The 13427-nt window shown below is 34.1% G+C and overlaps 1 protein-coding gene across 2 annotated transcripts in view; it reads left to right on the top strand.

The window, feature by feature from the left end:
• wake (ankyrin repeat and fibronectin type III domain containing protein wide awake) overlaps positions 1–13427 on the top strand; it is a 165251-nt gene that overhangs the window by 132673 nt on the left and 19151 nt on the right. The window contains exon 1 of one of the 2 annotated variants that reach the window (XM_017611268.1): positions 8788–10063. The exons of the other annotated variant lie outside the window; for it this stretch is intronic. Within the exon in view, the coding sequence (XP_017466757.1) occupies positions 9061–10063 (1003 nt within the window). The 5' untranslated portion in view covers positions 8788–9060. Of the gene's footprint in view, positions 1–8787; positions 10064–13427 lie in introns of those variants that run through there. 2 annotated transcript variants of the gene reach the window in all.

Genomic DNA, 13427 nt, shown 5'->3' with positions numbered 1-13427 from the left:
CCAATAATTTTGTACGGCACTGTACTTATAAGTACTCTAGGTTTCATGAAAGAAAAAAATTTAAGTACAAGATAACATTAAAATATCAGTCATATTTTTCGTTGCTGTGAACTTGTTTCAAAACTTCTGTATTTTCCTTAATATCTGCGGTCGTAAGCAATAACCGCCTAAGTCGACTTAAGGAAGAATCGAGTTATATATGCTATCGTTTTCTGCAACTAATATTCCATGTCTACATGAAACTCCCATCTCGTTAGCTATTCTATTTAAAAAGTTACAGACGAACATATTTTGGTTTTCCTATAAGGTTAACATTACAATCCAAATCTTTAAAGCGCTTTTTCTCGAATTCAGGTTTTTCGACTTAGGCTATTATTGCTTATGACCACAGATATAATTGTAAAACTCTGTGCACGTCATTTTGAACGTATTTAGGTTCATATACTAATCATCAACTATTGCTTGTACAAAGTTCAACTATCTCGAAATGTAACTATTTCACAAATTAAACCGGTGCACTGAGAGAAAGAAGTTTAGAATTAAAAAAGCGTGCTAAATTTAAAAAAAAAACGCATATGAAAGAGCACCAACCCAACTCGTAATACATTTAAGTATACAAATTTTAGTATTTAGTGTAGAAATATTCAATCCAAATGCGCCCATATTAAAAAGAAGCGATTTGCAATTACCGATTGCTTTTTCATAATTAAGTTAAAAAAAATATTTACATGCTGGTTGTAATGGGAATTGAACCCTGACCCTCTGGAAATTAGCACATTGTGCCAAGCATCCTCGCGCACTCAGCTACTGCCAGTTATGTAAATGTGCATTTATGTAAATGTTGAGTTTAAATCAACACCACGCGTGCGTGTTATGAAAGTATTATTTTTAAATACGAACATTTTTAAACGATAATCAAATAGAAAATATTGATGTTTACTATGCGTTCTTTCCCTCAATGAATTCATAACATTTTTCTGAATATTACAACGCGTCTTTTCTCTTAGTGTAGTGATTTTTGAACTTTTATTCAATATTTTGCAATCAAATCAAAAACCGGGACACTTAAACGACACCCGGAACATTTTAAGGTTGGACCGGGACACGGGGACAAATAGTCTAAAACTGGGACATGTCCGGGAAAACCGGGACGTCTGNCATAAAATTGTTAAACTTACTTTGTGCTAAACTCGGGAAAATTCAACAAATTCGCATACAAATTTGCANCTATGTCCATTTCGGATCCATCTATGAAAATAAAAATCTCATATTTCCCGAAAATGGTGTCAAATTCTCAGTATCTTCTGTGGAGATCTTGAAAGTCATTCCAAAAGCCTCCTTGATCTGATAGTCAGAAAGGCTTTGACACGAACTTTTTCTAAAACAGCATGTTAAACGCCAAGCGCAAATAAGCGTTTTATGCATATCGAATTTAACAAAAACAGACACCCTAATATATTTTCTTTCCGTTACATCGTGCTCTAAGTTGCGCAATTGCTCCCTTGACTTAGTACCCTAATCCATTAGATTTATTGAGGATAAAATAAAAATCCTGCCAGCATTCAGACACCTAAAAACATACTTAATAAACTTGATGGGACTCCAAAGCAGTAAAATGACCAAAGAGATTTAGTGTGAAAGCCAGCAGCAAAATAGCTACAAATGAGAGACCAAATGTTGATGAGCTGAACTATGTAGACGAGATTTGCATAATCTGTGAAAAGACATTGAGGTCAGAACATGCGCGTCCTCCTGTATTTAAGCAGATTTACTTACAATCAAACTGTCTGCTTTTCTCTACAAATTTAGCAAGCAAATAAGGACGTAGATATCTCATGGCAGCGGAGTACGACTGATGTTTGACGCCAAGCAATTCCAATTGGTGTTTCCGTTCAATTTTCGCATAGATTAAATATATGAAAGACGTCGGACTAAGTGCAGAGCCAAAGTATACAAATGCATATGCTGGCAATGAAGAAACCAAGCGAAAATGCACAATACACGCATACACATACATATGCAAAGTATTTATGTAAGTACAGTTAAAAAAGAAATCTCAGTTGTACCGCCTCAATGATATACATACACAATATGGCCTTACTTTGCCTCAAAGCATCCCTGTCCACAGTTAGCTAATCTTCGGGCAGACACAGAGCGGGGTGGTAGGAGAAGTAGCAAAAGATTACCAGTTGCGCTTACCGATTTGAATAAGGAAATGACAATTAACTTAAGTAATAAAGTGAATTAAGTAAAGGAATCTGTCTACGAAGACCCTACAGGAAAAGCTTGTGTAATTTTGCCAACTTCAAATCACAAGTAGAGGGGTCTGAATTCGCAAATAATATCGAATCTTTTTTTTTACGTGGCGAACGTCCTATCTGTGCGGTTTTCTACCTAGCGCCAAATTTTCTAGTTCTAGTATAATCTAAAGCTATGCCGTTAAGCTGAATCCAATGCATACTCTTAACGCTTCTCAATAGGGCTTGATGCAAAAATTTCTAGACTAATGGATAAGGCTTGAACCAAGAACTTCGGTGAGCAAATCCAGTTTTTGGCAAAATATGTCAGTTACAAGACGTTATGTATATTAGAATCAGTTTCATTTTCTTTCAAAATTAGATAGCATCTTGAGCCTTTTCTTTAGAAATTTTGCATTAAACCTCTCTATTAACTTAGATATCCATCGCAATCGACGATAAAGAAAGTGTTTGGTCATTTAGAGATCTCGTTCGATCTTTGAGGCATTTAACTTTAAATTGAGAGCTTTATGACTTCATTCATATGTCTTCACGAAACGACACAAAAATTGTATCCCTATATTTTCGCTTGATTTATTCCCATCTTTTTAAAGGATATGGGACTTGGAAACTCTTTCGCCTTGAGTTTGATTAGTGTGTCTATTGGTACACTTTTATGAAGCCTAGATTCAAATACTTCTCGAGAGTAATTCCATTATTCAACTTGGATATATCAATAAGATACATGGTAGATCCTTACTTTAAGTTGATTAGAAAGGAACTAAAAGTCACTATTATCTACTATCTAACTATATTTCTATGGCGATGGCCGCGAAATAGTCAAGGTTGGTTACCTCTGTATTTGGTGTCAACTAACTTGTAACTAACTACTTTTGGATATAAAATAACAATAATAAAAACAATATTTTTTTACTTTTTTTTAATTGTTTGTTTATGTATTTACTTTATTTAACATTACATATTTATTTACAAATTCTACTGTAGGTTGTCCCATATTCGAACTCCGTCAGATATGATTTCAAAATGATAATATAATTATAATGACTTCGAAAAAGTATTTGTGAAGTGCAGAAAAAAAGTTAATTCAAAGAAAAATTTGCATGAGGATATTTAAATAGAAATGAGTCCCCAACTATGTCTGCATGACCCCTAGATTACTTTTCAACTAGTTTCAAGTTAGCTTTTTGTAGTTAACTAGAAGTTATACATTTTATAGGAATCCCGAAAAAGCTTATTAGAAGTGGATTCTTTTATATCAATTGATAATTTTTTCTGCAGGGTACATAAGTATTTGTATGTGGGAACACAAAAACTGTACATCTACATATGTGCATACTTACATACGTACATTAGCGTGGTCCAAAGAGAATAAACTCGGAATTTTAATGCCGCCACCCCTTAGAATTGTTCCATACCGAAAAAATATCCCTATTTCTATATTGAAATCAAAATATAGTTGGGTGTGCTCAAAGTTTAATATCCAATTGTTTACTTAACCACTTTTAATCCTAAAAATTTGTATTGGTGCCCCCATTGCATTTTCTGGGGTTTTGACGGACCTATAAAATAAAGTTACCATGAAAAAATGGTTAAAGGAAAAATTGGCTATTATTATAGGGGAGTATCCTGAAGAGAAACAGAGTTTTCCGATCGAAAAATATTGATTTCAAAGAAATCTACACCCGAAAAGCTGGTTTCCCCCTTTAAAATACATGGAAAACTTTGAGGGCTTTCAGCACTCCCTAATTTTTTATTTATTTCAAAATAAAAAATAGAGGTATATTTTTTCCGGTATAGAAACATTCTAGGGGGCGGCGGCATTAAAATTCCGACTTTACTTTTTCACATGCGTTTTGGACCACCCTAACAGCAATAGATTTGAATTGATTTTGACTGGCTTCTTAAATTCTGTTAAATTGTAATACAAACATATTTATTTAATTTTGAAATATTTATGAAGCAGACAAGCCAATTGTAAGTTGATTATTATCGTTGTGTATCTATTCGTGCGCAGATACAAGCGCACACACATTTCTTTGTTTACATTCAAATGCTTGCGTTTGTGTTTAAATGGCTGCATAAATTGATTTAGCAATTTAAACAGATTTACTCTTTATGAAAATAGGATGTGTTTATATTGCGATGGTTATTTTTTTGCCGGCAATACATAATGAATTCAGCATTCGTTGTGTTATTATTATTACTTTTCTTAATTGTGGGCTTAGTTCTTAAATCGGTGAATGAATATTTTATTAAATTACTCTTTTGAGATTCATTGATAACAAAGGGCAACACTGATTTTGGTGCGGCGAATGTTAAAGCTGTTTTTCATAGACTTTTTGCTGATTACGAATCGGTAATTTTTACAGATTTTGGGAAGAACGGGGTAAAAGTGTTAATATTTTAGAAGCTCTAACTAGAAGCTAGAACTCTCGACTACCATCCCTGAAAATGGCAGCTCTGCACCCGATATTCACTTATAGTCATTTATTGAGCAGTAAAAAAATACTGGAAATGTTGTGCTATCGAAAAAAATTTTGCCAAAATCCGGTTTTGCTGCCAAGTGGCAGGTCCTTCCGAGTGGCAGTAGGCACATGATAGTCAGAAAAATACAATAAAGTATTAAAAAAAAGTGTAAATGAGACCAAACGTGATTTTTTACTAATTTTTATTTATCTTACTTTTGATCTAAAATAAGCTTTGAACTTACATAGTTTGCTATGCTCTTTTCTAAATAAAACCTTTACTATTAGTAGTTTTATTGTAATTTATGTTCATGGCTTGATAACTAACAACAAGCATTTTCAGTGTATGTAAACTATGTAAAATAAAACCGCTTTATCGGTTTTTTCTTAGTTTCAAAATCGGGAACCGGTTTTCTTTTTCAGATTACAATTTTTCGAATAACTCGAGAATCGATTTTGGAAAAAAGACGAATAATCAAACACCCTAGTACATACCCGCATCACATCCGCCTTCTTGCACCAGGCGGACGCTGCATATTATAGAATAGGTTTTTACATTAATCTTCCCAATTTAGGTCCGATGCTTTTAAACCGTCATAATGGAAAATGCGATTTTTGAGCGACTTACTTAAATCTTTTAAGATCTTAAAAATTACTTCTGGAGAAAAACGGTAATATGTATTACAACCAAAAAAATAAAAATCCGATAATAACGATTATTCGTGATCGAAAATATAAATCCAATTTTATCGAATAAATTATAATTTTTATTTTAAAGATGATAACCTAAACAGTACCTGATTTAAATTGAGGTGGAAAAGTAAATACATACATAACACTTCAAGAAAAATAATATATATCTTTACTACAGGTTAATATTCTGCACTGCCGTGAAATTTAGCCAGCAACACATATCTCAAAAAGCGAAGTATAAAAAAAAATGAAACAATTGAAATTTCAATCAAACTGATTTTTATGGTTGAGGCGCGTAGATTTTGGGAGCTGTTTTAATATTTATATCTTATTTTATTATATTTTTAGGTTTTATTTTGCCATTATACATACACTACGTATAATGGGAATATTCAATTCAAATACGCCCGTGTTAAAATGAAAACGCCCGGATGGCGTTGTGCACGTTTCGGATGCTTTTTCATATGTAATTAAGAAAGTATATGTAAACAAAGCATGCACAGCGGTGACAACACATAAACTACGTTTATACGCACAAATAACAATTTGCAAAATGGTAAACTTTGCCGTATAGACGCTGAGTTAATTTTGTACTTGCAAATAACTAAATCACGCAAATAAGTATTGATTAGCACAAGACGCCGCCATTCTTAGGTTTATTTTCTTTTTCGATGGTCATCTTATTGCCTTTTTATAATCAAGACGTTGCCATTTTTAATTTTATTTTATTTATCGATGGTCATATTATTGCCTTTTTATAATCAGGCAATATTAAAAAAAAAAATCACCATTGAATAAACAGTGAGTTAGGTATTCGCAAATTATTTTTATTTGCAAATAGCTTAGCTATAAACGTAGTAATACACACATATGTACATGGTATGACATAATGCACTAATCGCGCGCTGTGATGTTGATTCTAACTCAACATTTGAAAACATTCATGTATGGCTCTAGCTGAGTGTGCAAAGACGCTTGAGCAATTGGTTGCTGCCAAGAGGGTCCGCGTTCAATAACCATCGACGGAACATAAATTAAATTTGTTTCCTTCTTAATTACGAAAAAGCATCTGTGCACTTCGCAACGACATATTTTATAACTAATAATAATATATACTAATAATAATAATAATAATAATAATAATAATAATAATAATAATAATAATAATAATAATAATAATATTAATATATTTATAACTCAAATTTAAAACAAGTTGGGTTGGTGCTCTTTCATATGCGTATTTTTTTTAATTTGGCACGTTTTTTTTTTTAATTCTAAACTTGTTTCCCTCAGTGTTGTGTGCCTCTTTCCTGGCTCAATTATGGACTGATAAACCGATTATTAACTTCTGAAAATTTAAATCATTTCTTTAATCGTTTGCAATTATACATATTTGTCGTGTATATCGATATGTACAAACAGAATTTAACATAAAGATACTAAAATATTTATCAAACTATTAAAAATGAGCCAAAATGCGAAAAACAGCAGATAATTAACTTCGACTATACTAATAAAAACTGGAAATTTTTTCGCCGTGTACCACATTTCCCCATGCTGTCAAATGAGCGCGTAGCGTCTATGAGAAATTCCTTTCTGCGCAGGGATGTTTTTCCAGATCTCTTTAATGAAGATCATCCCAGTCGGAAATGGTCATGTACCCAGGAATGTATCGGCCTTAGATGCTATACATTTCAGGATGCATTCTTTTTTCACGGCGAAGGCCTAGGAAAGTCATGCATCCATTTATAAATGCCAGGGTAATGCAAAGAAGAATGTTTTAAGCTCAAACATGATCAGTTCGCTGTCTTGGGATGCATGCAAGTATGTGTCCAGAATCTCATACGTTGGAAGCTCAGACTGAGGTCGCAAGCGTGATCAGCCCGCTGTCTTTTCGATGTTTGCTAGCATGTGTCCGATTTCTTATTTTTTTATTAATTTAATTAATTTTTATTATGAATGCATACTTGCGTACAAGTGTTTGTATTCATATTTTTATACGTCCTTAAGTCATACATGACCAAATTTCCGACTGGGATGTAACATGGCTTATGTTAGTGCGCATATGTTTTTTATGTGTATGCGTGCATGCATTCCGTGCAGGAAATGATGTTAGCTTAAATCTAGTGCTGGCTATTTACTATATATTTTGTTTGAAAAAAGCTAACTACCGTTTTGGGGCGATGGCCGAAAAAAGTTTGTCCCGGAAACCCCTGCGTTAGATATCAACTAATTTGTAACCTAACTACTTTTGGACATAAAATATCAATAAGAAAAAGGTAATGAGATTTTTTTTTTAATTTTTTCCATGTTAATTTATTTTATTTTATTTACCAATTATATATTTGTTTGGTTGTTTATATATGGCGCTGTAGGTGGTCCCTTATTCGAATCCCGTCAGAATTAACAACAAAATGATAATATAGAATTTGGTTTCTCATTTTATTTGTTAGGAATTCGAAAAAGTATCTGTGAAGTGCAGAAGAATGTGTATTCAAAATAATTTTTAATTGAGGATATCGATAGAAACTTGTTTAAAGAAAACCAACTCCCGATTACGTCCGCATGGCTCCTGCATCACTTTACAACTCACTTTCAGCTGGCTTTGTTATAGTCAACTAAATGTGGGTTATTTTTATCGATTGATATTTTTTCACTGCAGGGTATGTACATGCCTGCATACGCCTATGGATGTATATATATATGCTCTGTACATGTATATATCAGGGCGGGCCAATTTGTATGAGATATTGTTTCGGCTGCATTTTGCACAGAAGGATTCTACGTACAATTCTAAGTAAATTTGTCGAAGAAACTACGGGTCTAAAATCAATTTGGAGTTTGCCAATTTGCGAAAATTGGTTTCTTAGCATTTTGCCATAGTGTCGTAAAGAATGCTTAAATTTTACATAAAAACATGCTATAAGAGGTTTTTGGGTATGGGGAATCCATTTTTGCGCTTATCTTCTTCTTAAAGCTTCCCCCAGCGAGCGCAACAGTGAAAATTTTCACATTTTCTTCGAAGCCTATTTTCGTAATTTAGCAAATTTCAAATTGATTTTAGACCCATGTTTTATTCGGCAAATTTGCTTAAAATTAAAAGTAAAATCATAGTCATAAAAAATTGACCCGACCTAATATGGATATATATATGTAAGTCCATTTGTATTGAGATAAACAAAGGAGTTGTTAGTCACAGGTACAAATGAAGACCAAACAATGCACAGTTTTGAGCTCAAGTATGCCCTGTGCATGTACATACTTATGTATGTATGTTGTAGACGTTGGTAGCTATGGGAATCCTGACGAGAGAGGGTCGAAAACAAAAGTTATTGCAACACATATGAAAATATCGTTTCTGAAGGCTACGACAGCTCTGAGCGAGGGTTGAAACGCGCATCAACATAAACGCTGATTTAGTTTAGATTTTTGTAACGTATGCGTCGTTTGCTTTTCAAATTTGCCGGAATATTGTTTTGTTGTTTTCAGTTTGTAGTTTTCAACGCGGCCGTTGTTCACACACGGATTTCGTGCGCCAAGTGCTTTTATGAAGATTTTATTTTGTTTCTAATTACAAGATGTGATATATGTATTTGTTTTTGATTTCATTACGGAGATAAGAAATAGTAAAATTCAAAATTAAAATGGAGCGTCGTCGCGCTAATCGCGCATATGTCAAATTGCTCAGCCATAAAAGGGATACACGTAAAACGCACAAACACAAGCAGCAAAAGGAAAGTCAATCGCATCAACAAAGTAGTAAAACGGACAGTGACGCTGAGTGTGTTGATGCAACCGCAAATAGCGTCGATTTGCTCGATGCCGCTGATTCGCCTGTCAGTGACGGTTTCAACTCTTTGCATCGTTCACGCTCGATGCGTTCCTCTTTCCGCCTGCTCAAAGATAAGCTGCATCAAACGAGACAAAACGCTTTTCAATCACCTTTCAAATTGCATGCCCATCTGAGTCTGCGCCGCAAAGGAGGCGATAGTGTCACGACAACAGCTAAAACGGTTACAGCCGCACGCCTACGCGATGAATTGGAGGCGGTCGAGGCGTTGACAAGGCCAATGATGCATCCCAATCGAAAGCGAAATGCCTCCCAAGTGGATGGGAGCGCATTGCGACAATCGTGTGATCAAGGACAGCGCCCCACTGCGTCGCAACGCAACAATCAGTGTCAAACAAAGGAAATCGAAAGACTCATGGCTGGGTTGCCGTTGAGTGGGCGTGCAGGCGAAACGAACTTTTTATCCGCGCAACCGCGTATACCGCGCAAGGCATGCAAATTACTGCAAATACCTGAATCATATTGCCTCAAATACCTGAGCGAACAGCAGCAACAAGGCAGCGCGCAAATCAAATCCGCTGTGGTAGTGTCAACGACGGACACGCCATCAGTCAAGGCAACCGCAACCGCGACAATTGCAAGTCAAAAGGCTATGCGTTGGGCGGACATAGCGGCGTCGGCGACAATGTCAGTGGCTGATAGCCAAGAGCAGAACTTCGAAGAGGAAACAATTGAGTTTGAAGGCGATAAGCGGTTGAAAGGCAAGCACGTCCTGCAGATTAGCAGCGACGGCATTTATGGAACAACGCGCATGCGTACAGCGACCATAAGGAAACCTGTGCCGTACCTGAATAGTCGTAGGTGTCCAAATACAATGGCAAATAAACTGCATGCACATAATTGTCCTTTTGAAAACCTTCTTGAAGAGCAGTGTGAGGTGCTGTATAGCTGCCTGACTGTTGTTTTACTATATACATATTTATATGTATTTGGCATGCAAAAGAAATTATTACTATTGATGTGGAAAATATCAACAAGTTTATGTGAATAGGACCGTGTCTTTTAAATTCTCTGCAAATCAGCAGTTGCCATGAGCTGGAATTGATTTTAACATGACACGAAGCGGCACTACTTTTTCACGCGCGAGCGTTAATATGTTTAAGAAAAGTGCAAAAAAAAATGTTGAATGTGCTTGAGTCAGATTTTTGCGTTCGTGAACATGTATGTGTGTTAATCACGAAACTTTCATATATTTTTTTGCGCAAATTTTACATTTTTTTGTTTCAAAAATGTTTCCCATATGAACTAAAAAGTAGGTATTACATACATATGTATGTGCAAGAGATTCGCTCAAATTAAATTTGGATAACTGTCAAAAAATCATTTTACTAAAGTCATGATCATACGCGATTTAAAATAACCAACAGATATAAAATAAAAGCTTTTCTTTATTAATGTTCTTCGAACCAGTGAAACATTCGGCGGAAATTGCTGCGTGATTGAGGAAATAGTCTCTGTGAGTGTGTGTGAGCTTGCGTGAACGTGAGCCAAATCGCTCACGCGCCAAGTCAACGATGAATCCAAACTTTACGAAAAAACTAAGCAATTGCTCTTTCTTAAAATTTCAGAACTTTTACTCGATTTATTCAAATAAATTTTGAGTGAAAGGTTTGCAATTTTAAGAAGAAGCAATTGCTAAGTTTTTATACGAACGACCCATTGTGTCTGTATGTATATGTTGATTAAAATATTAATTCTACAAATTATCATACTTTATTCTCAATGTTCTTTGAACTGAGTATCCTCTCTCCTGTTCTAGTTATAGAACCTTAAACGAGAAATCTAACTTTACTCCATTTGGCGTTGCAAACAAATACATATACCGTTTTTGGCTTAATTTTAGATTTTTAGCTATATATTTGTTTGTTTACATTGCACTTAATAAGAACTTATTTTAAAATAATTGAAACCCTAATCAAGAAGTGCTAAAGGGCTAAGTAAGGGCTAAAACCAAATAAGTATGCAAAGTTTCGCGCGATTCCGTGTCGCGTTTCAAAAGTTATAAGGTAATAAACAAAGAGACATTCACATTTATATATATATATAGATGTAATTAACCTAACCGCCGAAAAAATGTAGGCGAATTTTTTTTTGAAAAATTCCTTTTTGATGCAGAAATGCATCTAGATGCTCTAGGAACACTTCTGCATACAAAAGAAAATTAAAAAAAAATTGCCAACTTAAATGGGAAAATTTATTTAACACGGTTGTTTTCAGTGCCAAAAAAATTATAATTTAAGTAAATTAATTATTGTTTTTTATTGAGCTTGAGGACGTTATTATTTAACATTTTTGTGCAAAAACAACAATACAAATATTTCAAAAGAAATCGTTACTAGGCCAGAAAATATCAACAAAATATTGAAGATTTTTCTTGAGGAGCTAATACCATGTCCCCACCAAAAAGTTAACCATCTCAAATCGAACTTAACCACATCACTAACTATTGCTGTCCACACTGCGGTTTGAGGTTTATAAAACAGTACAAATGTAAAGAACAGTGTTCGGCCTATAAAATCGATTCAGGACTAAATTACTGCAAAAATCGGAGCAAAAACCAATTTTCCGTACTAGATTGAATTTTTTATTTTTGTTTCTGACATTAACTGTTTGACTAAAATATTTTCTACTCATGCAAAATAAGAACGCGAGGCAATATAAGGATAATATATTACATATTTAGGTAATTTTTAGCATTTTAAATATAGTAGAACGTATCTAACACTTAATTTTTTAAAAAGCAAACCTTTTCTACTTTATATAAATTTCATTCCTCATATATTTTTTAACAACTTAAGTAAAGTTCTGCATCCGCCAATTTGTGCAGCCATACATCAAGGAATACCGATGTTACTTTATTGACGCATTGCTATGAAAGAGTTACTTTTTAACAGTGAGATTTGGCTAACTTTCAATTTTTTAACTGAAACCGGTGGTGAACACTCAAAAAACGGCACCAAGAGGGGCATAGCATGAATGAAAAAAACGGAATAGATTTGAAGTCAAGCGGAGTAGAGGAGTAGATTTCAAATTTTTTCAAAAATCGGAGTAAATCTAATTGATTTTAGTGGAGTCCAAACACTAGTAGGGAACGAATTCTTCACATTTTAACGCTAATGACCCACAGATGGCGGGCAAACACAGGGTTGTATCAGACTTTCGACGTGGTTTCGAGTTGGTTAGCTTTTAACCATCTCAGTGAAATGGTTAAGTGCTGTCATTTTTATATGGCGAAACTACGCTAAATCAAGTGGGTTATCGGGATAACCAACTCAATAGCCATAACTACGTGGTTAGCTTCGGTGGGGACATGGTATTAGGATCAAATGAATTTTTTTAGTCTTTGCTCCAGATCAGCTCCAGCTAAAATCCTTTGCTCTTTAGTTCCTTGGTCCTTTGCTCTGCACTGCTCCGAAGGCCTGGATGTATGTATTATCCTTTAAAAAAAAAATAATTACAGAAATTGGTTAACATGGTTATACGGTAACATACAAACATAAAAAAGTCGGTTAAAAAGTGCATAATTAAAAATCTGTGCCCCATTTGAGTGAAAATATAAATTTAATTATCGTATAACGCATGCTAGAAATTCTTTTATATGGCGGAAAGTGCCCGACGCGTCAGCAGAGCTGGGTAAATGCAATTACATTACAATTACAATTACATTCCTCAGTAATTGTAATTTGGATTCAATTCCCTCAGGTCACTCCAAAGAAATCGATTACTTTTTCAATTCCTTGAAGTAATTTCAAATGGAGTTATTTTTTTCTTTAATTCCATTACAAGGAATTTCATATTGTAATTGGAATAAATTACGTGCTAGTAATGTAATTTCTTTTATTTCAATTCCTTTGAAAGGAATTGAAAATGTAATTTTTTTCCCAATTCCTTTGAAAGGAATTGAAAATGTAATTTAATTTTTTTCCAATTCCATTCCTCAAAGTAATTTAAAAAGTAATCGAAAAATTTATAAAAAAAAATTTTTTACTGTTGAATTGCAATAGCTTTGTTAAATTTCCTGCTAGTATTTCATACAAAAAATTATTGCACTTTCACTTAACCCTTGCAAACTTGTTTATTTATCCATCGATTTTCATCGGTAGTAGTGTTTTAACCCGCAAAACAAGCAGAGTTTGGCTAGTCTATACTAATATATATTTT

Source organism: Rhagoletis zephyria, unplaced genomic scaffold (genome assembly GCF_001687245.7).
Source record: "Rhagoletis zephyria isolate East Lansing unplaced genomic scaffold, Rhagoletis_zephyria_1.1 Rzeph_scaffold_00385, whole genome shotgun sequence".
In the NCBI taxonomy this organism is placed as follows: Eukaryota; Metazoa; Arthropoda; class Insecta; order Diptera; family Tephritidae; genus Rhagoletis; species Rhagoletis zephyria.
Note: the sequence above shows the minus strand (reverse complement) of the source record. Positions and strands in the feature narration are given on the sequence as shown.